General features: G+C 43.9%; 1 protein-coding gene across 2 annotated transcripts in view; it reads right to left on the bottom strand.

Moving 5' to 3' along the window:
• The window catches only part of BFSP1 (beaded filament structural protein 1), a 74,430-nt gene extending 55,946 nt beyond the window's left edge, over window positions 1–18,484 (bottom strand). The window contains exon 1 of one of the 2 annotated variants that reach the window (XM_039531403.1): window positions 18,393–18,484. In XM_039531403.1, the coding sequence (XP_039387337.1) occupies window positions 18,393–18,403 (11 nt within the window). In that variant the 5' untranslated portion in view covers window positions 18,404–18,484. Of the gene's footprint in view, window positions 1–3,680; window positions 3,837–18,392 lie in introns of those variants that run through there. The other variant, XM_039531405.1, reaches the window with a different exon arrangement.
• Between the last annotated feature and the right edge of the window lie 2,282 nt (window positions 18,485–20,766).

Below are 20,766 nucleotides of genomic sequence, written 5' to 3'. Positions count from 1 at the left end.
AACATGTAGTGAAGGGATGTCTACAATAGCTACTTTGAATTGTTGGTAAGGTAAGTTTACTTAGTGGAATAATGGCCCGCCTTTGTGGAATGTCTGGCAGCAAATGAGATGAAGTGAAGGGCAGTGGCTTCAGCAGATGTACTGAGCAGGCTCAGATGAACTGAGTATGCTCAGTACACCGTAAGTAGCACATTCCTATGCAGAGCAGTATCCTTCACTACACCAGCAGTGGTAACTTTCATGGATGCCAATACTTACTCACTAACTAGATGTGTCACTTCAGCAAAGAAGCCTACAATAAACTCCCTGAAAGGATAACACCAGTCTGCAGCAACATATCTTGCAAGAACTACTAACAGCTGGATTGTTCTTATTCCGCATGAGAGATTAAGCTGAAGGTGAGTTTGTAACACAATTCACAACCCTCTTGTATAAATGCCATCAGAGCATTGTGACTTTTGGATCAAACTAGATGGTTCCTTGAGAAACTGATTTTTCTGACAGTCATGCAGATGGCTATTCAGAAATGCTTGGTTTCATAGGTGACACTTTCATGCCCCGCACGCAGAGGAAATTGAAGCAAAGGACTCTGCTGAATTCCACGGTACTGAGAATGAGCAAAACACTGAATAATGCCGAAGTAACGGCATGTGGTTTTTGATGCAGGAAGGCATCACTTGTAACATGAGAATGTGGATGAAATAATCAGAATGGGAAATGCCACATTCAGGCAGACTGCTATTTGTGCCCAGAATACAATATTGGATATAGGGTTAAAACAAGCTTCTAACAACAGCCAAGAGCAAAGGTCCTAAAATGTGTTAGAACAAGGACAATGCTAAGAATGGTGGAAATCTTGTGGTATGTGTGTTGTCTCTGAATAAGAGCACCAGCGCAAGAAAGTAGTTCCAAAGGTAGAAGGAAATACATCAGGATGCTGGCTTTGCTGCCTCAATAATTTCACTACAGCAGCACAAGCAGACCCTAAACCACTATCTTCCCCGTATTCCAGAGTGGCAACATTAACATTATCCTCTCTTTCCTTTATGCCCTACATTAAATGTTATTGATCCTCCCCGGAAAACATCAAAGTTTGTTCCTTCCACTGCATGTCAACTGTCAAAGCCCATGTCTGTATCTTGGTGATTTCCTGCTTGGACTGGATTCATAGAGATTTAAGACCAGACAGGACCAATATGATTGTCTAGTCTGATCTCCAGTATAACACAGGCCAAAGAATTTCACCCAAAATTCCTGCAGTGGAGGGAATTATTTTTCTCAGTGAAAGGATTTGTCTACATGGAGACATTAATTCAGATTAAGATAGGGTGTAAATTTAAAGTGGAACAACTATTCCTGATTAACAACACTTAATGTGGATGCTTTTATTCTAGAATAAGAGTGCCTTAATTCCAAATTAGCTTAATCCACTCCAAAGTGGATTTAGAACTTCCAGAAAAGGATTTAATCAGGAATAGTCAATTAGGAATATCTGTTACAGGACAATTCCCTCTGTAGACATGCCAAGCCCTAAGAGAATATTTCGGCAACACCAGTAACTACTGCATAGGAATGGTTGCTTTTTTTTTTTTGGTAAAAATCTTTTTTTGAACAAAAAAAATGGCTTTTTGACCAAGATGAAAGTTTTCTCAGAAAATATTCATTTTGATTGAAATTTTCCAGTTTTTCATTAAAAAATGTTTATGGAAAAATGTTCAGCTTTTGACTCTGTTGTGGACAAAAAGAAAATCAGGTTTTGGTTTTCGAACACAGAAAAAAATTACCAGATATTTTTGAAAACCTGAAAATTTTGGGGGAGTTGATTTTCATGGAAAAGGTGACATTTCTTTTGTGGGAAATAAAAAATCTAATTTTTTTTAAAAATTCCCACCAAAATTATACATAATTTTTTACTAGCTCTCCTACTGCGTTCTCCTTCACTCTTGCCCATCTGACTCCTACCTGACACACCTCTAGTCTCACCTACATTCTGCCACCAAACTCAGTTGCCAGAATCTCTGTGAGGTGAACCTCATGGAGGCTTCTGGTCTCTCTGATCAATCTAATTACTCAAATGCGTGTTTGGCCAAGATGCTTGGATTAATGTCTTTACTCTTAAGAAAATATCCCTGGGGAGCTTTAAGAAAAGTCACAAACATGATTTTTATAAACCCATAATCTTGTTTTTAATATCAAAACACGCTAATTTTCACAGCAACAAGTGGTCATTAGCAAAGATTTAAGGCCCAAATTTCTAAACCTGAGTGCCAGAATTTAGGTGCCTAACTCTGTATTTAGTCTCATAATTAAAAGTAACCTGCTTCTCAGAGGCACCAAGCCCTGTGGCTCTCATTGACTTCAGAATATGATACTGTATATAAGATGGACATGCTCTACAGAGAAAGTGCTTCACATGGCGTTAGGAGTTCTTCTGTATTTGTGAGAAATGAGTCCTTTAACTTTGCATCTATTAACTGCCAAAGAATTTTTTATGGTATGATTGTCAAGAGATTTCAAGCCCTTCACTCATTTGTAGGAAGCACTCTCGACACCTTGTAGGAAGCCCTCATCAGCATAGGGTCACCAACTTTCTAATGACAGAAAACGGAACATCCTTGCCCTGCTCCACCCCTTCCTGAGGCACCATCCCCCGCTCATTCTAGTCCCCCACCCTCACTCATTCACTCATTTTTACTGCAAGGTCCAAGCAGGCACCAGGATTTGCCACAGTGTGAATGTGGGAGATGGCATGTGTGATTCAAACACCCTTCACCTCACCAGGGAGAGATTTTAAACACTATTGTAAAATTAATTGCCCTCCAAAAGAGTCCCACTCACTCGCAATGAGCGAGACTAAAGAGACCATTGCAGGAGCTTGATTTTTCTTGCCTTCACCCAACTGTCCTGGTAGGGGATCCAGTAGTGCTGCAGCCACTGACTGACTCCTTCCCTACTTGACAATGGACTATATAGCAGGGGGGAAAGTTACGCTGGTGCAATGTTTAATGACTAGTTAAATTGTTTAAATGTATGTTTTAATAGACAATATTTGCAATGTGGATAAATTAATGTTATGAGAGTGTTAATGTTAACATTTCCTGACACATGTTTAAATCTATAACCTTAATATTGCATTGCTGTTATTGTATGACTTCATTATAGATCTTTAATGTTAAGAAGGTGAAGTTACATAAAATATAATTCATACTGCAAACACTGACCCCTCCCTATTTTACCATCCTGCTAGCCAAGAGATTTTCTGGTGTTCTTCAAGGGTTTTCACCTGTACTGGGTTCCAGATTTGTCCCAAAGCAGGTTGAGAGGAAATATGTTAGAATGTCACACACTTGTCCTTGGTTCAGTGCCCAATGTTCCACATTACACATCAATAATCATGCAAAGCATTGTACACTGTAATACAATGGTATTTGTATATGAGTGAGTGTCACAAAACACTGGGGAGGTGCCCTTAAAAATAAACTTTCTTCTATAATTTCTAAGTTGCCCTTTTTTTGAAACATAAAGGGTCTGTATATGGGTGTGAGGGAGATCACCATAGCCAGGGACTAGCTCTTCTGTTTCAGGAACATCAGTCCTAGTGAAGCTCTGCATTCCCTGTTGCCAGGCCTCTTTTGTGCTGCCTGGGGTGTTGGCACCATCAGACCATACGATCCACTTACTTTTTGCAGACTCTGGTGGGCTCCCACCAGCACACAGCGATGTCTGGCTGCTGGCGTGGCTCCTGATGTGCCCCGCTGACTGGGTGGGTTGCAGTGGCCACCCCAGTGGCTGAGGCCGACCCAGCCCCAGTGCACCGCCCCTGGATGCACTGACAGAGACACCCCAAAACCACACTAACCTACATGCACCACCTGCAGGGCGGGACTGGCCTGCACGGCCACCTAGGCTAGCAGCTGCTGTGGGTGGAGGAGTGTGGCTGGGTGTGATCTACCCAGCAATTAAAGCTGTCTGCCACTTGTTTGCTGACCGGGGCTGTGTTTGGGCTAGCTGACCCCCAAGCACTGAGACCCCCAGGGGGGAGGGACTCGGAGAGCTCAGATGTCTACACAGTAATGTTACAGCCCCAGTCCTGTAAGCCAGGGCAGCAGGGCATTTAATTGCAGTCTAGACATACCCTCGAGAGCTCAGAGGGGCTGAAGTGGAGGCTCCCAGGGAGGGACTACTGGGGAAGGGAGCTGCAAATTCAGAGCATCTCCACCTGGCTCCTCCTCCCCAAACTGCCGCTGGCCACTTGTGGGGAGCAGGGCCACCTAGCTGGGGCAGTTGCTTGGAGGACCAGGGGGGTGCTTGGGGCTGGGGATATAAGAGGGGGTTAGGGGTGCAGGAGCAGGGTATGGGCTGGGGGTTGGAGTGTGGGAGGGAATATAGACTCTGGGCGTGGGGCCAGAAATGAGGGGTTCAGGGTACAGGAGGGGGCTCTGGATTGGGGTAGGAGGTTGGAGTGCAGGAGGGGATGAGGGCTCTGGGGTGGGAGTGCAGGCTCTGCGGTGGGGCCAGGGATGAGGGGTTTGGGGTGCAGGAGGGGGCTCTGGATTGGGGTAGGAGGTTGGAGTGCAGGAGGGGATGAGGGCTCTGGGGTGGGAGTGCAGGCTCTGTGGTGGGGCCAGGGATGAGGGGTTTGGGGTGCAGGAGGGGGCTCTGGGCTGAGGCAGAAGTCTGGGGTGTGGAGGGCCTTTGGGGTGCAGGCTCCGGACAGCTCTGGTTGGTGAAGTTTGCAGGGGCTCTGGGAAGTGCTGACCTGAGGCGGCCCCTTAGCAGCCACACCAGTGCTGCCCCAGCATTTCCCAGGGACGGAGGAAGTCTGCATGGCTCCCGAGAAGTGGCAGCATGTTCCTCCAGCTCCTAGCCGGATTCACATCAGCTGCAGATTCCCAGCCAATGGGAGCTGTGGAGCTGGCACTTGGGGCAGCGCCTGCGGGTGGGGGTAGTGTGCAGAGACCTCCTGGCCGCCCCTCCGCTTAGAAGCCAGACTTTCTGCCGCTTCCCAGGATCCACGCGGAGCTGGGCACGGAGCTGCCTTAGCCCTTCAGCAGCCAATCGGACGTTTAACGTCCCCGTCAGCAGTGCCGACCGGAGCTGCGAGAGTCTCTTTTCAACCAGGCATTTTGGTTGAAAACCGGACACCTGGCAGCTCTACATCAGCACCCTGCAGGGCTGGGGCTGAAATCAAACAAGAGCAGCAACAATCCAACTCTGTAACCTAAGGCTAGATTGTGGCTTTGCCACAAGCTCCCTGTAGGGGGCAGTGCATAGCTGGGCTCTCTCAAGAGCAGCACAGGAAGTAATTAATAAGTAATTAATGCCTTTGAGAGTTTCAATTCCCCCAGTGCCACTCCCTTGCTCCTGGGGAGGATGGGGGGGGGGTGTTGTAGTTTTATTGCTAGTCCATGGCATCAGCAAATCACCTTCAGGGCTGGCTTCACTCAGCTGTTTTTTGCATTTTGCCACCTCCCCACCCTTTCCTACCCACCAGCTGGATAGGGGTAGCAACACACTTATTGTGCCCACATATACATGAACCCTAACATCTCCGGTCCAGGTAGCTCACATAGGGATGTAATGGGGAATCCTTTGCCCTGACACCCCTGCACTTCGGGTAAGTCAAGTCATAATCAAGCTCATTGAAAGCAACATATATTTTCCAGCCACTGTAGAAGATTTCATGGCCAGTGATTTGAAGGTGAAGATAAATGCCAGTAATTTCCCGAAGCCTGAATACAGTAAAAGCTATTTGTCAGTGACAGTGCCGTGCTGAGGTCTAAACTTTGGCAATAATGTTGAACAACACATAACAGTAACAATCAAGTGTGCACAGATGGGACTCCACCAGCTCTAACAATCTGTGCCAAAAAAAATTATACTGAAGAAGCTCACAGTATAATGTGCATTGCGTCTGTTCCTTATGAAGGAAACAAACTTGAGTGTATTTATTATATCACACACTGAAGAAATATTGGTTTTCCTCTCAACTTCTTCCAGCTCAATGAACTCTTTATCCCTCACACATGTTGTATATATATTACAACAGGTGTAAATAGCAGTGTAAGAAGCACACCATGGAATCACTATAAATTCTTTTTCCAAAAAACCTGTTAAAATATTTATGGAAGGCACAGCCAGCTGTGTCAAGATGCTGTGCAGATAATATCTTCTGTCATCACTAAATATGATAAACAGCACAAAGCTGAGGTTTCTTAGCACGTAAGTGTTATTAAGGAAAATGGAAAAAGAGCTACCACTTTAATTTGAAGATATCAGAATGAGAGATGAGACGTAACTTTTGGATACATATGGGACATCAGAAAAATAAAGCCCAAGTCTGAACTGAGCTCCTCCAAGGAATTTAGTCTGCTCATAAATATTTATTCTGGGGGAAACAGTTCGTTGAACACTTTTCTGATAACAGGCCAAACCAAATGAGGTTGACTGCAACATAAAGAGAAAAATTCTGCTCTCCAGTCCATGTCAGTTCTTAACTAAAATATTCTGCAACCCTTATGTGCATGGAACATGGTGGGAGTTTAGTGCCTTCTGAAAGAGCCTATCAAGAGAACAGAACACTGATGTCAAGAGATTCTTATCAAAACTTTTAATAAATCTTGGAAAATTGGGGAAATTCCAGAGGGCTAAAAGAAATCAAATATTGTTCCAATATGTTTTAAAAGGGTAAACAAGATGATTCCAGATACTTACAGGCTGGTTAGACCAGGCAAAATAATGGAATGGGTGATACAGGACTTTGTCAGTAAAGGACAGAAGAATAATGAAGGCCAATCAACATGGCTTCTAGGCAAAAAGGTTTTCTTGAGAATCTTTGATATTACTCTTTGACAAACTTGCAAATGTGTTTGATAAAGGTAACTCTGTTGACATAATATAGTTGGGTCCTTAGGTGTATAAATGAGAATATGAAGTCAGATTCACGAGTTGGTAGTACTACATATGGCATTGATGAGACCATCCCAGGAATACTGTGTCAAGTTTTGACCTCCACACATTAAGAAGGAATTTGAAAATTAGATGGGACTTGGGAAGAGCTACAAAGTTGAGACATTGAAGAAGCAGCAACTATTGACCTTATCAAAAAGAAGATTAAGATGCAACTTGTTCACAGTCTGTAAGAACCTACAGAGTTGGTCAAATTATAATTGTTAATGCACAGGGATACTCATTGTGGGCTACCCTGTGACTAGGCCCAGCCCAGAGCAAGGAGTGATTGGGACCCTTTGAGGTTCAACCTAGACCAGTGAGGGGTTGTATCACTGCCTGCCCTGTGATTCTGGGTGCCTTAAATGCTATCCTGCTGTGGCTCACAGCCTGGACACCAAAAACCAGCCTACAAGCACACAGGTCAAACCCTGGTTTCAATTGCCCAATTACTTGTTTCAGGGTCCTCTCCTGCTTCTTTTTTGTCCTGGGGGGTAAAAACTTATGGATAGCCTAGACTATGAATTATGATGTCCCCTCACACTGGCTCAGCTTTGCTGGCCAGGGAGTAGTGGGGATGGAGCCAAGGTTCCTCCCAATCCCCACCTACCTTCTCCATGGTGCATTCACCATCTGCTTACTCCCACATGACTAGACCAAAGGTCTGGGTAGCTCATGCAGGGCTATAAAGGGGAGTTCTTACTCCCTTGTGTGGGCATGTGACCTGAATTGCAGGGCTTGTCTATATGGAGAAGTTAGTGCTCAATAAGCTAGAATGTGAATTTAAAGTGGACTAGCTACTCCGCACTAACTCCCCGCATGGGCACTCTTACAGTGCAGTTTAGCTTAGTACACTTCCAAAGCATATTAAGCTAATGCACTGTAAGAGTGCCTGGGAGGTCAGTGCAGAGTACCTACTACGCAGCAGATACTGCAGCTCCGCCCCCCCTCCCCCCGCACATAGACAAGCCCACAGTAAATTCAGCCCTTTTCATTAATCTTTCTTTAGCTGATCCTGATTTCTACAACTATGCTTGTTATTTCTTACTAAGCAGGGAATCTGCCAGTAACCTCTAGTTAAAGCGAAAGCCTTGGCTTGGTATATCCATCATATCATCAATTCTCGGCATAGGGTATGTGTCTGTTACAGTAGCAGCATTACGTTTTCTATAGTCCACACAAAAGTTTACAGTGCCATCCAAAACCTCAGGGGATGTCCAAGAGCTGTTAAGATTCCTTAATTACTCCCAGGTCCAACATGTTGTGTATCTCCACATGAATTTGCTCTTGCACCTTGCCAGTGGCCCTGTAAGGCCTGGTAGGGGGAGGTAGTGTCCATTTGGTGAGGATTTTATGGGATAGCAAGTGTGTTCTTCCTGGCTTATTGGAAAACACCCCACTGTATCCTTGCAGCACTGTTAACACCGTCCCCCCTTTCAACTGGTGTTAATTCTCCACAGATTTCAATGCTTTCCAGAGCTGAACCACCTTGGTACTGAGTCATCAAATCAATGAGTGGGTGTGCCTCAGTTTCCCCTTCTACAGAACAGATCCTGTTTACTACAGGCTCCCTGCTGTGATAGGCTTTGAGCTGATTTACGTGTACCAGCTGGTGGACAATATCATCATGGGGGTTCTTAACTTGATACGTGTCCACATTTGTCATTTCCACCACCTCGAAGGCCCCATCCCAAGAGTTTTGCATTCTGAACTTTTTCGCGGGACTGAGTACCATCACCAAATCTCCTATGTCAAAAGTGCATTTACAAGTATTTTTGTCATACAACGCCTTTTGTTTGGCCTGTCTTGGAGGTTGGTTTGGACAACTTCCATCATGTCCTTTAACGCCTTCCTGAACCTTTGAACATACTCAGTTACTGGATCGTCCCTCACCTCATTGCATCCTTCCCATGAATCTTTAATGAGATTGAGGGGTCCCCTTACTTTTCCCCATATAAAAGGTCAAATGGAGAAAACCCTGTGGACTCTTGGGATACCTTCCTGTAAGCATACAACAGAAAGGGCAACAACTCATCCCAATTTTGGCCCCTTTTCTTGGCATACATTCCCAGCATGGATTTTAGGGTTCCATCGAACCTTTCCACCAAACCACTGGCCTGGGGGCAATAGGGGGCAGTCTTAAGTTGTTTCATGCCACACATCTTCCATAGCTCATTGAATATTTGCTACATGAAATTTGCCCCCCGATCAGACAAAATTTTGCTAGGGAAACCCACTCTGCTGAATGTAGTGAGAAGGGCTCTTGCCACATTCTCAGCTTCTATATTAGACAGAGCGGCTGCCTCAGCCTACCTATTGGCAAAATCCACCACCTCTCTGAGTGGGACGCCACATGGGGCCTACAGTGTTCGTTGCTACCCTCAGGAATGCCTCCTGTATCACAGACAAGGGATGTAGGGGAGATTTCTGGGGTCCACCGGGTTGTTTCCTCTCCTGACACACTGCACAAGACCTGCAATAGTCTCTCACGTCATTCTGTATTCCTGGCCAGTAAAAATTCCTCTTTAGCCTGTCATACGTCTTCTGTACCCCCAAGTGACCAGCAAAAGGACTATCATGTGGTAATAGCATCAATTCCCCACGGTGCTGGCTGGATACAACCAACTGCGTATACGGCTGCCCAGGGCCTCTGTTATTTCCCCACAGGGGCCTCTTTATACAGCTTCCCATCCTCTTCAAAAAAAATTCCAGCCCCACTCCCTTCCTGGAGTCCCTTCTAGTGTACATTTCCTTATGCTCTCTAGAGAGGGCGTGGCTGCAAATCCCTGACAGCTAACATTGGGAATGGCGTCCACAGTTACTGACATCTCTCCTGCTCCCGGCCCTAGGGATGTGTTACCCTCAGTTGGGTTCTCTATCTGGTTCACTGGGCCCTGTTCCCCCAAAGCTTGTGAGATAAGTTAAGGGTGTTCCCACCTGCTGAGGCGGGAAGCGCTGGGCACGAGGCAGAGCTGGTAAGTGCCGAGTGAGGGGAGGGGCACCCAGCCTGGGCTCGAGCTGCAGCTTGGGCAGGGGGAGGACTGGGCCGAGACCCGCCCCCAACCCTCCCCCTTCAGTTGGAGGCAGGGCAGGGTGGCTACTGCACTGGTTGCTCCCAGGGTGACCTCCATAGTGATGGGGGTGGGGGCGGTTGAACTGTCTGTGGGCAGCCAGGAAATCCCCAGAAGAGGTAGGTAGGTAGGTGTGTGTGTGTGTGTTGCATCTGCCCTTCCCCCAATTGCTGCTCCCTTCCCTGGTCCAGGGACCGTCCCCCTCCCTGGCCCCTATCACACTGCCCCCCCCCCCGGGCTCCCTGCGGCCCCTGTGTTTGTGTGTTGGACAGGTACATCCAATCCCTTCACACTGCCCCCCTTTCCCCTCCCCTGCTTAGTTCATAGCCCCAGAAAATCCCTTCAAACTGTCCCCCTTTTCCCCTCCCCTTATTTCATGGGGGGATGATGAACCAAGTGGGCGGGCGGGCAGGCAGTGGTGGTGAGGCTTTATACTGCGGGGGGGAGGTGAGCAGCAAGTCGGTCGCTGGAAAGAGGCATCCATTTTCAGTATTTTAATTTTTGGTACTGCTGTGTGCAGTAATATAGTGACCCCTGGGGGGTTGAAGAGGGGTGTGATGGTGGGGCTGAGCGGGGAGGGGCGAGTCCTATTTTACTGCTGTGATCTGGTCACCCTATGCGCACCGTTTCTTTCCCCCTCTACAGGCTTCCACACACCATCAGTCCCTTGCTAGTGTGCCACGCATCATGAGATATCTCTTCTCTTTGTGTGTGACTGTGAGTGTTTCCCTTGTGGGTGAATTTATTCAACAAAATCTTGAGCTTCATAATGGTTACCATGAGTGAAAAGAAAAAGAGAAAAATAGAATCAGAGCACAGAGTTTTCAATACTGAACGGATGAATAAATACTTATGTACTGTTTCCAAAGACAAAATATTGTGCCTTGTGTGTTGTGAAACGTTAGCCGTTCCGAAAGAATACAACCTTCGGCGGCACTTTGAAACTAAACCAAATTGAACCCAAATGAAAAAATAATTAAAGCAGCCAGTTTAGCGAAAAACTTAGTCGAGAACAGCAAATTTTCAAGAAAGTGAGCATTGAGAACGATACGGTTACTAAAGTAAACTTTCAAATTTCTAAGGAAATTGCTGCTGCTGGGAAATGCTTCACAGAAGGCAAGTTTTTAAAAAAGTGTATGTTTATTGCCGTATCTGAGTTATGTCCAGAAAAGAGGGGAATATTTGAGAATGTCAGTCTATCACGCATGACTGTACAGAGAAGAACAGCTGCATTTCTACCAATCTAAGTGATCAGTTAAAGTAGAGAGTCAGTGAATTCTGCTTTTACGCCCTAGTTATGGATGAAAGCACCGATTTAAAAGACACCGCCCAACTTCTTATTTTTATTAGAGGTATTGATAAAAACTTTGAAATTACTGAAAAACGTGTTGGCATGTGCTCCATGACAGGTCGCACAACTGGAAAAGGAATCTCCAGTGAAGTGAAATAGTAGGCTATTCCAGTACAAAGGAAAGATAAGAAGAGCCACAGGAGGCCAATGTGGATGCACATTTTTAGCAATCTAAAACCAAAAGAGATAAATACAGAAAATGGAAGGAGGGGCATGTCACCAAGGAATTATACATGAGAACAGCACAAGTGTATAGGGACAAATTCAGGAACGTCAAGGCAAAGAATGAGTTACAGCTGGCAGGGAATGTTAGAGACAACAAGAAGGGGTTCTTCAAACATATCTGACTAAAAAGAAAGATCAAGGACAGTGTGGGTCTGCTGCTCAATGGAGAAGGTGAGCTGGTAACGGAAGATGATAGGAAGGCAGAACTGCTCAATGCCTACTTTGCATCAGTCTTCTCACAAAAAAATAACATGTGACTGGATGACTAAATGAAGTTACCATAGACAATGAAAGGGAAAGGATGCAGATCGGGATAAATAAAGAACACATCAGAGTTGTTCTGACCAATTTGGATTAATTCAAATCAGTGAGGCCTGATACTATTCACCTGAGGGTAATAAAGGAATTAGCTGAAGAAATCTCAGATCCATTGGCAGGAATATTTGCAAACTCATGGATGACAGGAGAGGGTCCAGAGGCAAGCAACAAAGATGATCAAAGAGATGGAGTGCAAGCCATACAAGCAAAGGCTTCAGTAACTGGATTCGTTTAGTCTGGAAAAGAGGAGATTGAGGGCTGACACAACAGTGGTTTTCAAACGCTTGAAAGGCTGCCATAAAAAAAGATGGAGAAAAGTTGTTCTTTCTTTCCACATAGGGCAGGACAAGAAGCAATGGGTTCAAACTACAGCATAGCAGATTTAGATTAAATCTCAGGAAAAACTTCCTAACTGTAAGAACAGTAGGACAATGGAACAGACGCCTCGGGAGATCATGGAAGCTCCTTCACTGGAGGTTTTCGAAAGGAGGCTGGGTAGCCATTGGTCTTGGATGGTTTAGACACAACAAATCCTGCATCTTGGCAGGGGGCTAGACTTGATGACTCTTGTGGTCCCTTCTAACCCTATGATTCTACGAAAAGTAGCGTGTTTTTAATTTTACCATTCTGGAGGTCGGCGATCTGTCGCACACACTGGTAGTGTTTCCACACTTCATACACACAGATATTAATCAGGTAATTAAGTATATTACATTTTTAATACTTCATACAGTGACAGACACATTTAAATATTTATTTCTAGAAAATGGCAATTTTAAGTAATTTTCAAAAGAAAAATCTGAACGATGGAAGTTATTGCTTTGGTAACCATCTTCATCAGATTTCTGGATTTTAAATTAACGGATGTATTGTAATAAGACAGAATGTTTTGAAGTGTGCTACACAGAGACTATTTTGGTACGTGGATGCTTTCTTTCTCTGAACATGATTGTGTAGACCAGAGAAATGCAATTGTTATCTAAAGATGATCAATGGCAGAATAGTGGGGAAAGCTTTCAAGGGTAAATAATATAGTTTTTCTTTTGTAAATAGATTATATGAAGATTGACACAAACTGATCCAAATAAAGAAATAGAATCAAGGGTCATTTTTGCTGTTTTAATTACAGAGCCTCTGAATGTGCTTGTATTACCAAGAACTCACTGTCTGACAGATTTAACTAAACTGGTGTTCCAGCTTCTGTCTTTGGTTCACATGAGCCTAGGAAAAGTCAGGGAGGGAATGTTGCATATTATTCCAATCTGACTTTCAATAAAGGAGGTGTCCCATTCCACAGACAATTTCATTCACCAAGGGATTTGATTCTATGCTCATTAAAGTCAGTGGCAAAGCTCTCATTGACTTTAATGGTGCAAAATCCAGGGCTCTAATGAATGAATTTTGGTGATTTTCAGACTTTCTTGCTATGTTCTCCATACTTACATATTTATCTCACTATCTCACACGAGAGCTATCTGTGAGTCAAATCCTGTTTCCTTTACACCCACAAGTAGTCTCAATGAAGACAGTTAAGTTGAAAATATTTTCTTAGATTTACATCCAATGAACCTTACCATAAGGCTTAAAAGACTACTGATTGAAACACTTATTCAGTGTGGTTTTAATTTTATTTTTTAAGTTCTATAATTTTGAAAATAAATATTAGATTTTGGATATTTTTAATTTTTAACAAGCATCCAAAAAGTATCCATTTTTTGATAGTGAAGCATTTATTTTATAATGAGCATCATATGCATCTTATTAAGAAATTAACTTTAATTTTCATATATAATAGCCAGCTTGTTTGTTTTTCCCCATTCACTCCTCTTGAGTACAATATCCAGTGTTAAAACCAAATTAATGCAAAATTATGCTGGAGGTTAACTTGGTGAATCTGAAAACAGGGAATTTATGCAAAGCAATTGCTACATAGTTTTCTGCAGCCATTTAATGTAGACTTTAGCTTTAGATGTTTCCTTTTCTAACAAAGTGTATTGATCTATGCATCAAAGAAAAAAAGGCTTATATGGGATTAGAACATCACAATTATTCTAAACTGCATCTGGAGGCATATTTATAATGAAATTCTTTAAATTTTGTCTATTTTTTAAAACCGTTTAAAAATGTTAAAACAGGATTTATATAGTTAACAGTTAGCAAATTGATGAAAGAAATGATGTAGATAAATTACTGGCCATGGGTACGTACAGAAAGAAGACTGCCCAAAGCTATGTTCAACTGTCAGCTTATATTTAGCTCATTGCAACATAATGTCTTAAAATGTAGCAGTTCAAAATGAATTAAGCCCCAAGACAGCAAAATTTGCTTAAATAAATGTAGAGATTTTATGCATGTGGTACTGATTTCTCTCTTTTCTCATGTGACATTAGATTGTGAGCTACCACTCGCCCTCCATAAGGAGCAGCGTGCAGAAGCAGACCAGGGACCAAATTATGACCAAGAGTCTCCTTGGTTCCCCCTGCCTCTAGGAGCAAGTATTCTGGGCCAGAACTTCACCAGGCATATATGGTTTTCCCCTCTGTGCCATCTCAGCTGCTCTCACCAGCATGGTGTGGAGTGGAAGAGTCAAGACCTCACTCCATTGTTAAAAAATGTGTACCCTATTTCTAGTCTGAATTTGTCTAACTTCAACTTCCAGTCACTGGATCTTGTTAGATCTTTGTCTGCTAGACTGAAGGTCCGTTATCAAATTTTTGCTCCTCACACAGGTACTTATAGACTGTGGTCAAATAACTTCTTAGCATTCTCTTTGCTAAAATGTATAGAGTGAGCTTCTTAAGTCTTTCATTATAAGGCATATTTTCCAATCCTTTAATTGCTCTTCTCTGATCCCTCTCCAATTTTTCAACATCCTTCTTGAAGTGTAGGCAGCAGAACTGGACATAGTATTCCAGTACTGGTTGCACTAGTGCCAAATACAGAGGGAATACAACCTCCCTAATCCTACTCAATATTCCCCTCTTTATACATCCAAGAACTGAATTATCCCTTTTGACCACAGCATCAGACTTGGAGCTCATGTTCAGCTGATTATCCACCTTGACTACCAAGTCTTTTTCAGAGTCATTACTTGCCTGGACATAGTCTCAGGATAGAGAACTGGACTAGCTGGACCTGGGGTCTGATCCAGTATGGGAATTCCCTTGTTCCTATGTTCTGCCTGCATTAGAGGCAGACTTACTCTATATCTGGGCACTGCATGAATCATGTTACTCCCTATAATCTGCACTTGCCATGCACTGCCTTGCCTGTGGCATCATCTGATTAAATATCTTCATGACAAATGAGTTTAGCAGTTTCACATAAACAGGAGAAAATGTGAAACTGAAGTGTAGGCTCAACAGAACTATCAGTGCATTTGAATATACCTGAATATGGAAGTTGCTGCCAGGGGATAGGGAAGTCAATGGAGTTATACTTCCTTAAAAATGGTTTATCAGAGGGGAGAATCAGAATCATTATATATGCTCAGACTTTAAGAAAACAAATTGTATATTTATACGCCCACATAAACATATAAATCCACTCCCATTTTGGGAAGACAAAATAGTTGTTTTCAGTATTCATTTACATATGTATAAAATCATCAAGGTCCACTTCTGACCTGTGTTTAATGAGTGCAACTTGGTTCCCAGTATATGCCATGGAATAAATCAAAATTAAATGCTTTAACAGTCTAATTTAATAACATTCAAGCATTTACAATCTCCTTTCTATGTTCCATATCCTTCAGTCCATGGCCTGGAATGAACGTAATACAGATTTGAACATCTTATTTACCTTACTTTTAAATTCTTAGCAATTACCTGAAGTGTTACTGTTAGTCAATCATAGCAAAATATTGAACCAAATCTGCATTCCCGGTGTAAATGTTAACTTCAGCAAAATCATATGCGTGAACAATATGGTCCACCCAACTCATTAAAGAGGTCAAGGTGGGTAGATCACAAACACACACTCTGAGAGACGGAGTTGTACATTGTAAAATATGCAAATAAAAAAAACAAATAAGGAAACCTGTCTATTTTAAATCAGAAATTTTTATGACTCGTCATTTGATAACAAAGCACGGTATGAAAAGGATCAAAAAAACTGTCTTGCTAAATAAAAGCAAAGTGGAGTGCCTTTGGGGGGGAGAAAAATCAACTCTTTTTACTTTTATAATGCAAGTCAGAATATTACGAGTTCCCATTTAATATGAACATTCGAGAATCTCTTCAAATCTTGAGGCCATATGAACTAAGGTCAGAGAAATCATTTTGGATTCTCCCATCCCTAATTGAATCCCAACTCTATCAGCTATTGAATTCTGACATGTATTTACTTGTATTATTATTATTATTATTTTTTGATGTATCAATTGTAAGACTGCAACTGGGGTTCCATTTAAGGCTTTGAGGATGAATGACCTGCATTTTTATTATAGAGGATTTTTTTCCCCTTTCAGAACTGATGAAGAAAAGACTCAGTCAGTATTAACCTTTTCCCTCTTGACAGTCTCTCTTTTCACATCACATTCCATCCTTCTCTATTTTAGAGACAATATCATTCTGATCCTTTGCTGTACCAATTGAAAGGAGGGTACTGCAAATGAGGAAGTTCTTGGAGGCATGACTTCTGAGTGTCTGGAAAAGTTTAAATTCCGCGAGTGGGATGGGAGGAAGAGAAAAATGAAAGCTGACAGAGTATATTGTACCCTGGTCTACGTTGTTGTGTAACCCTAGGCAAATAGTTTAATCTCTTTGTGCCTCAATTTCCCCATCTCTAAAATGGGGATAATGATTGCAACTTCCTCTGGAAAAGGCTTTGAGATATACTGATGAAAAGTGCTGACTAAGAGCTCAGTATTATTATTGTTGTTATATTATTTATAGGTTCTTGTAATACCCCACAAACTAGTGTTAAACAGGCATATTACCAAAAGTATTGTGCAGCTCACCACTCCAAAATCTCCAGCAAGAGAATGTTTCTTTCCATCACTGCTCCATAAGACCACAGGCCAAATTAAAAAAAAAAAAAGTAGTGCAGGTCTTTATAAAAAATATGCATGTCCATGTACTATAATTGCATATTCAAATGGTTGGTCACTTTACTCCTTTGCTTATGAAATTATGGTAAGTGCCTATGCAACTGTATGCATTTTTTGTGAGTACAAGTAGACCTCTGCCTTTTGTAAATTTGGCCTACTGTGTATTTTTACCTTATTTCCAACACTTTAACTCTTTTCATATCACCACCATGTTCTAAAGCTCTTAATGATGATCACTTTCACTAGGGCGGCAGAGGTGTCAATAAAGCCACCCCAAAAGCTACTGCTTAAGTGTCTCCTTTGGCCTAATGACACAAAAATGAATGTTTCAGAAGGCACGTATTCCCATTCTAACTTATAGACCCGTAGACTCACAGGCTTTAAGGCCAGAAGGGACCATCACAATCATCTAGTCCAGCGGTTCTCAAACTTTGGCAATCCGAGGACCCCCATTTTGATTTAAAATTTTTCAGGGACCCCTAAGCGCCCCCCCTTCAGCCCTGGTCCCACTCCCTTCCCCGAGGCCGTGCCCTGCCCCACGCTCAATCCATCCCCCTTCCCTCTGCTGCTCGCTCTTTCCCACCCTCACTCACTTTCACCAGGCTGGGGCAGGGGATTGGGGTGCGGGAGATGGTGAGGGGTGCAGGCTCTGGGAGGGAGTTTGGATGCAGGGTGCAAGCTCTGGGCTGGGGTAAGGGGTGTGGGGTCTGGGAGGGAATTTGGGTGCGGAGTGTGAGCTCTGGACTGAGGCGGGGGTTGGGGTGTGGGAGGGGGTGAGGGGTGCAGGATCTGGGTGGGAGTTTGGGTGCAGGGTGCAAGCTCTGGGCTGGGGCAGGGGGTTGGGGTGCAGGAGGGGGTGAGGGGTGTGGGCTCCAGCCGGCGCTTACCTTGGATGGCTCCCAAAAGCAACTGGCACATCCCTCTGGCAGTGGTTCCTAGGCAGGAGGGTCTCCATGCACTTCCCTTGCCCACAGGCACCATCCCTGCAGCTCCCATTGGCTGCAGTTCCTGGCCAATGGGAGCTCCGGAGTTGGTGCTTGGGTCAGGGGCAGTGTGCAGAAACCCCTCTCTGCCCCCACCCAGGGGCCGCAGGGACATGCCACCCAATTCCAGGCAAGTAGGAAGCCTGATGCACCGCCAGGCTTTTGGCTTCAGCAGGAGGTGCTGGGAGGGAGGGGGAGTTGTGGAGGGAGGGGAAGAGTTGATCAGCGGGGCCCGCAAACATCCTGGAGTATCCTCCGGGACCCTCAGGGGTCAGCGGAGCCCAGTTTCAGAAACGCCGATCTAGTCTGACCTCCTGCACATTGCAGACCCACTGCTGTAATAGACCCAAACCTCTGGCTGAGTTACTGGAGTCCTCAAATCGTGGTTTAAAGACTTAAAGTTACAGAGAATTCACCATTTACATTAGTTTAAACCTGTCAGTGACCTGTGCTTCATGCTGCAGAGGAAGGTGAAACACCCTGGGGTCTCTGCCAATCTGAACTCTGGGAAAATTCCTTCATATGGTTAGAGTACAGGTATTGAAGGATGTGTGCTGTTCAGGAAAGAGAGAACTGAAGATAAAGGTGGTGGAGTAGGTACTATATTTTAAAAAGCATCCCTTCCCCAGAGACCATAAAGACCAATATCCAAAACATAAATTCATCCCAAACTGCTGCATACTAGGACTAGCAAGTGAAACAATGCCTGAACTATAGTACTATTTGCCTCAGTTATCCGTCTGTTAATGATACAGATCTGTGAGAATTTGCACTTTTTTCATGGAGATTTATGATCCTCTCTAGTATAACTTACAGGTCCTGACCTTTAAGTCCCGTCAAGCTTCACTTGATGCAGGACCCAAAATGGGGAGGGGAGAGGGAAATGTGGTTCCTTTTCACCCCCTGGGGTAGCTGAGGACCAGCTCAGTCCTTGGCATAAATCAGGGAAGCCTTGGTCTACACTGAGTTGTACCAATTTGCAATAGAAGACCCCTACAAGCCATTACGCCAGCTGGAGATCAATTCCATGGTACCGGGCATGATCTCTTGCTGGAGTTTCCAAGTGAGGGTGATGTGCTGCTGGTGGGGGAATTCTCAGCTGTTTGTTTAGAACAATTTTCCAGGCCCTTTTGTACTGCCAAGGTGGCACAAAGAGACGAAAACACAGACCAGGGTCTGACCACATTAATCTGTGTGCTTTTATTCTGTATCTTTGTGCCTTTCAACACTGTTTGAAACAACACTGTCCTGGCACAAACATTTCACCTCCTCAGTCTACCCAGCCTTCTCCCACCATTCTGAATCATGTCCTGAACCCACAGCAATGAGTAGCCTACCCAGCAGCGTATTATCGCCTAGGCCAGGGGTCGGCAACCTCTGGCACATGGCTCGCCAGAGGTTCGGCCAATCGCGGCTCCCACTGCTCTGGGCCAATGGGGGCGGCGGGAAGCCATGGCCAGCACATCCCACAGCCAGTGGGAGCAGCAATCGGCCGGACCTCTGGCAAGCCTAGGGCGGCAAATTTGCAGGGGCGGCAAATTTATAATAGCAGCAGTGACGCCGCGATGCTACCAATCATAGCGCGTATTGAAACCACCAATGATGGTGCGACGCCATTTAGTAAACGTACTCACAAGAATCCTAAATGTTAGTAATATGACAGGAAGGAAGAAATTAAGCAGTTCTCAGTTTTGGATCCATGCATGGTCCTGCGCTATAAGCGAAATCGCACTATACAGACGTGCGTTCAAATAAGGGTCCGCTGTAATTGTAATTTTATTTATAATAAAACTTGTAAATGTTCAATTATTTTAATGATATTTAGATTCATTTCAGTTCAAACAAATTTGTAAAAAAACTAAAACAAGTTCATATGGGGCCGGGGGTGGCAATTATTTCAGGGCCTAAGGGCGGCAAAATCATTAATCCACCACAAAGGAAGGAGATGAAAGGTGTCTTGTATCTTTCAATTTCATCTGAACTGCACATTTATCTGTCATCCCCTCACTTCCTTATGGATAAGCAGCACCAAGTGTCTTCATTTTCTTACCTTTTTACACATGGTCAGTCTATAGCTTGGGGGAGCATCCTGTAACCCCCTTATTCCTCATTTATATACAATTGTGATATTGCATATAAAGCATGCCTTGTGAGAGTTATCAGGGGAAAGGTTATGATCTGCTGAAAGTCACTCTTCTATCTAAATATGGATATCATTAGTGCATATGAAGTTATGAGAATTGTGTTGTATGGTTGTCACTAAAATATGCTGTGGGTTTGGGAAGTGCCCAGATATTAGCTCTCCGGAGACAATGACAAGGGAGGTAACCAACGCCCGGGCGAGTGTCAAACAACCCATCAATAGCCATTGTCCAGCAAGGGAGCTACAATGCAATGACTCATCTGCATAAGGCCAACCTGGGGAATTGCTCAACCTTGCCTGGGGACTCAGCAATGCCCAACAGACATGCCTGGACTTGTGTTCTCCAAGCACATGGACTAAGGGATTAAAACAGAACATGGGCCCCATGCTTGGCCTTTATCCTGCCCCCACCTATGCTGCAAGCAACAAGGACACTCAGAAGACTGAAGACTCCAACAGAGGAGACTGGTCCAGGTTTAAGGGACAAACCTGTGTATTAAGTACTGCAATATACAGTGGGGTGAGAAAAACTGCTTAATCTAGATGTTGCCCAGTCTAATAGGGTTGAGAGTTTAGACTGTGTGTGTCTATTTTATTTTATTTTGGTAACTAACTGACTTTTTGCCTATCACTTATAATCACTTAAAAACTATCTTTTGCAGTCAATAAATTTGTTT

Source organism: Mauremys reevesii, linkage group 3 (assembly GCF_016161935.1).
Source record: "Mauremys reevesii isolate NIE-2019 linkage group 3, ASM1616193v1, whole genome shotgun sequence".
Classification (NCBI taxonomy): Eukaryota; Metazoa; Chordata; order Testudines; family Geoemydidae; genus Mauremys; species Mauremys reevesii.
This window is presented reverse-complemented; position numbering and strand designations above follow the sequence as displayed.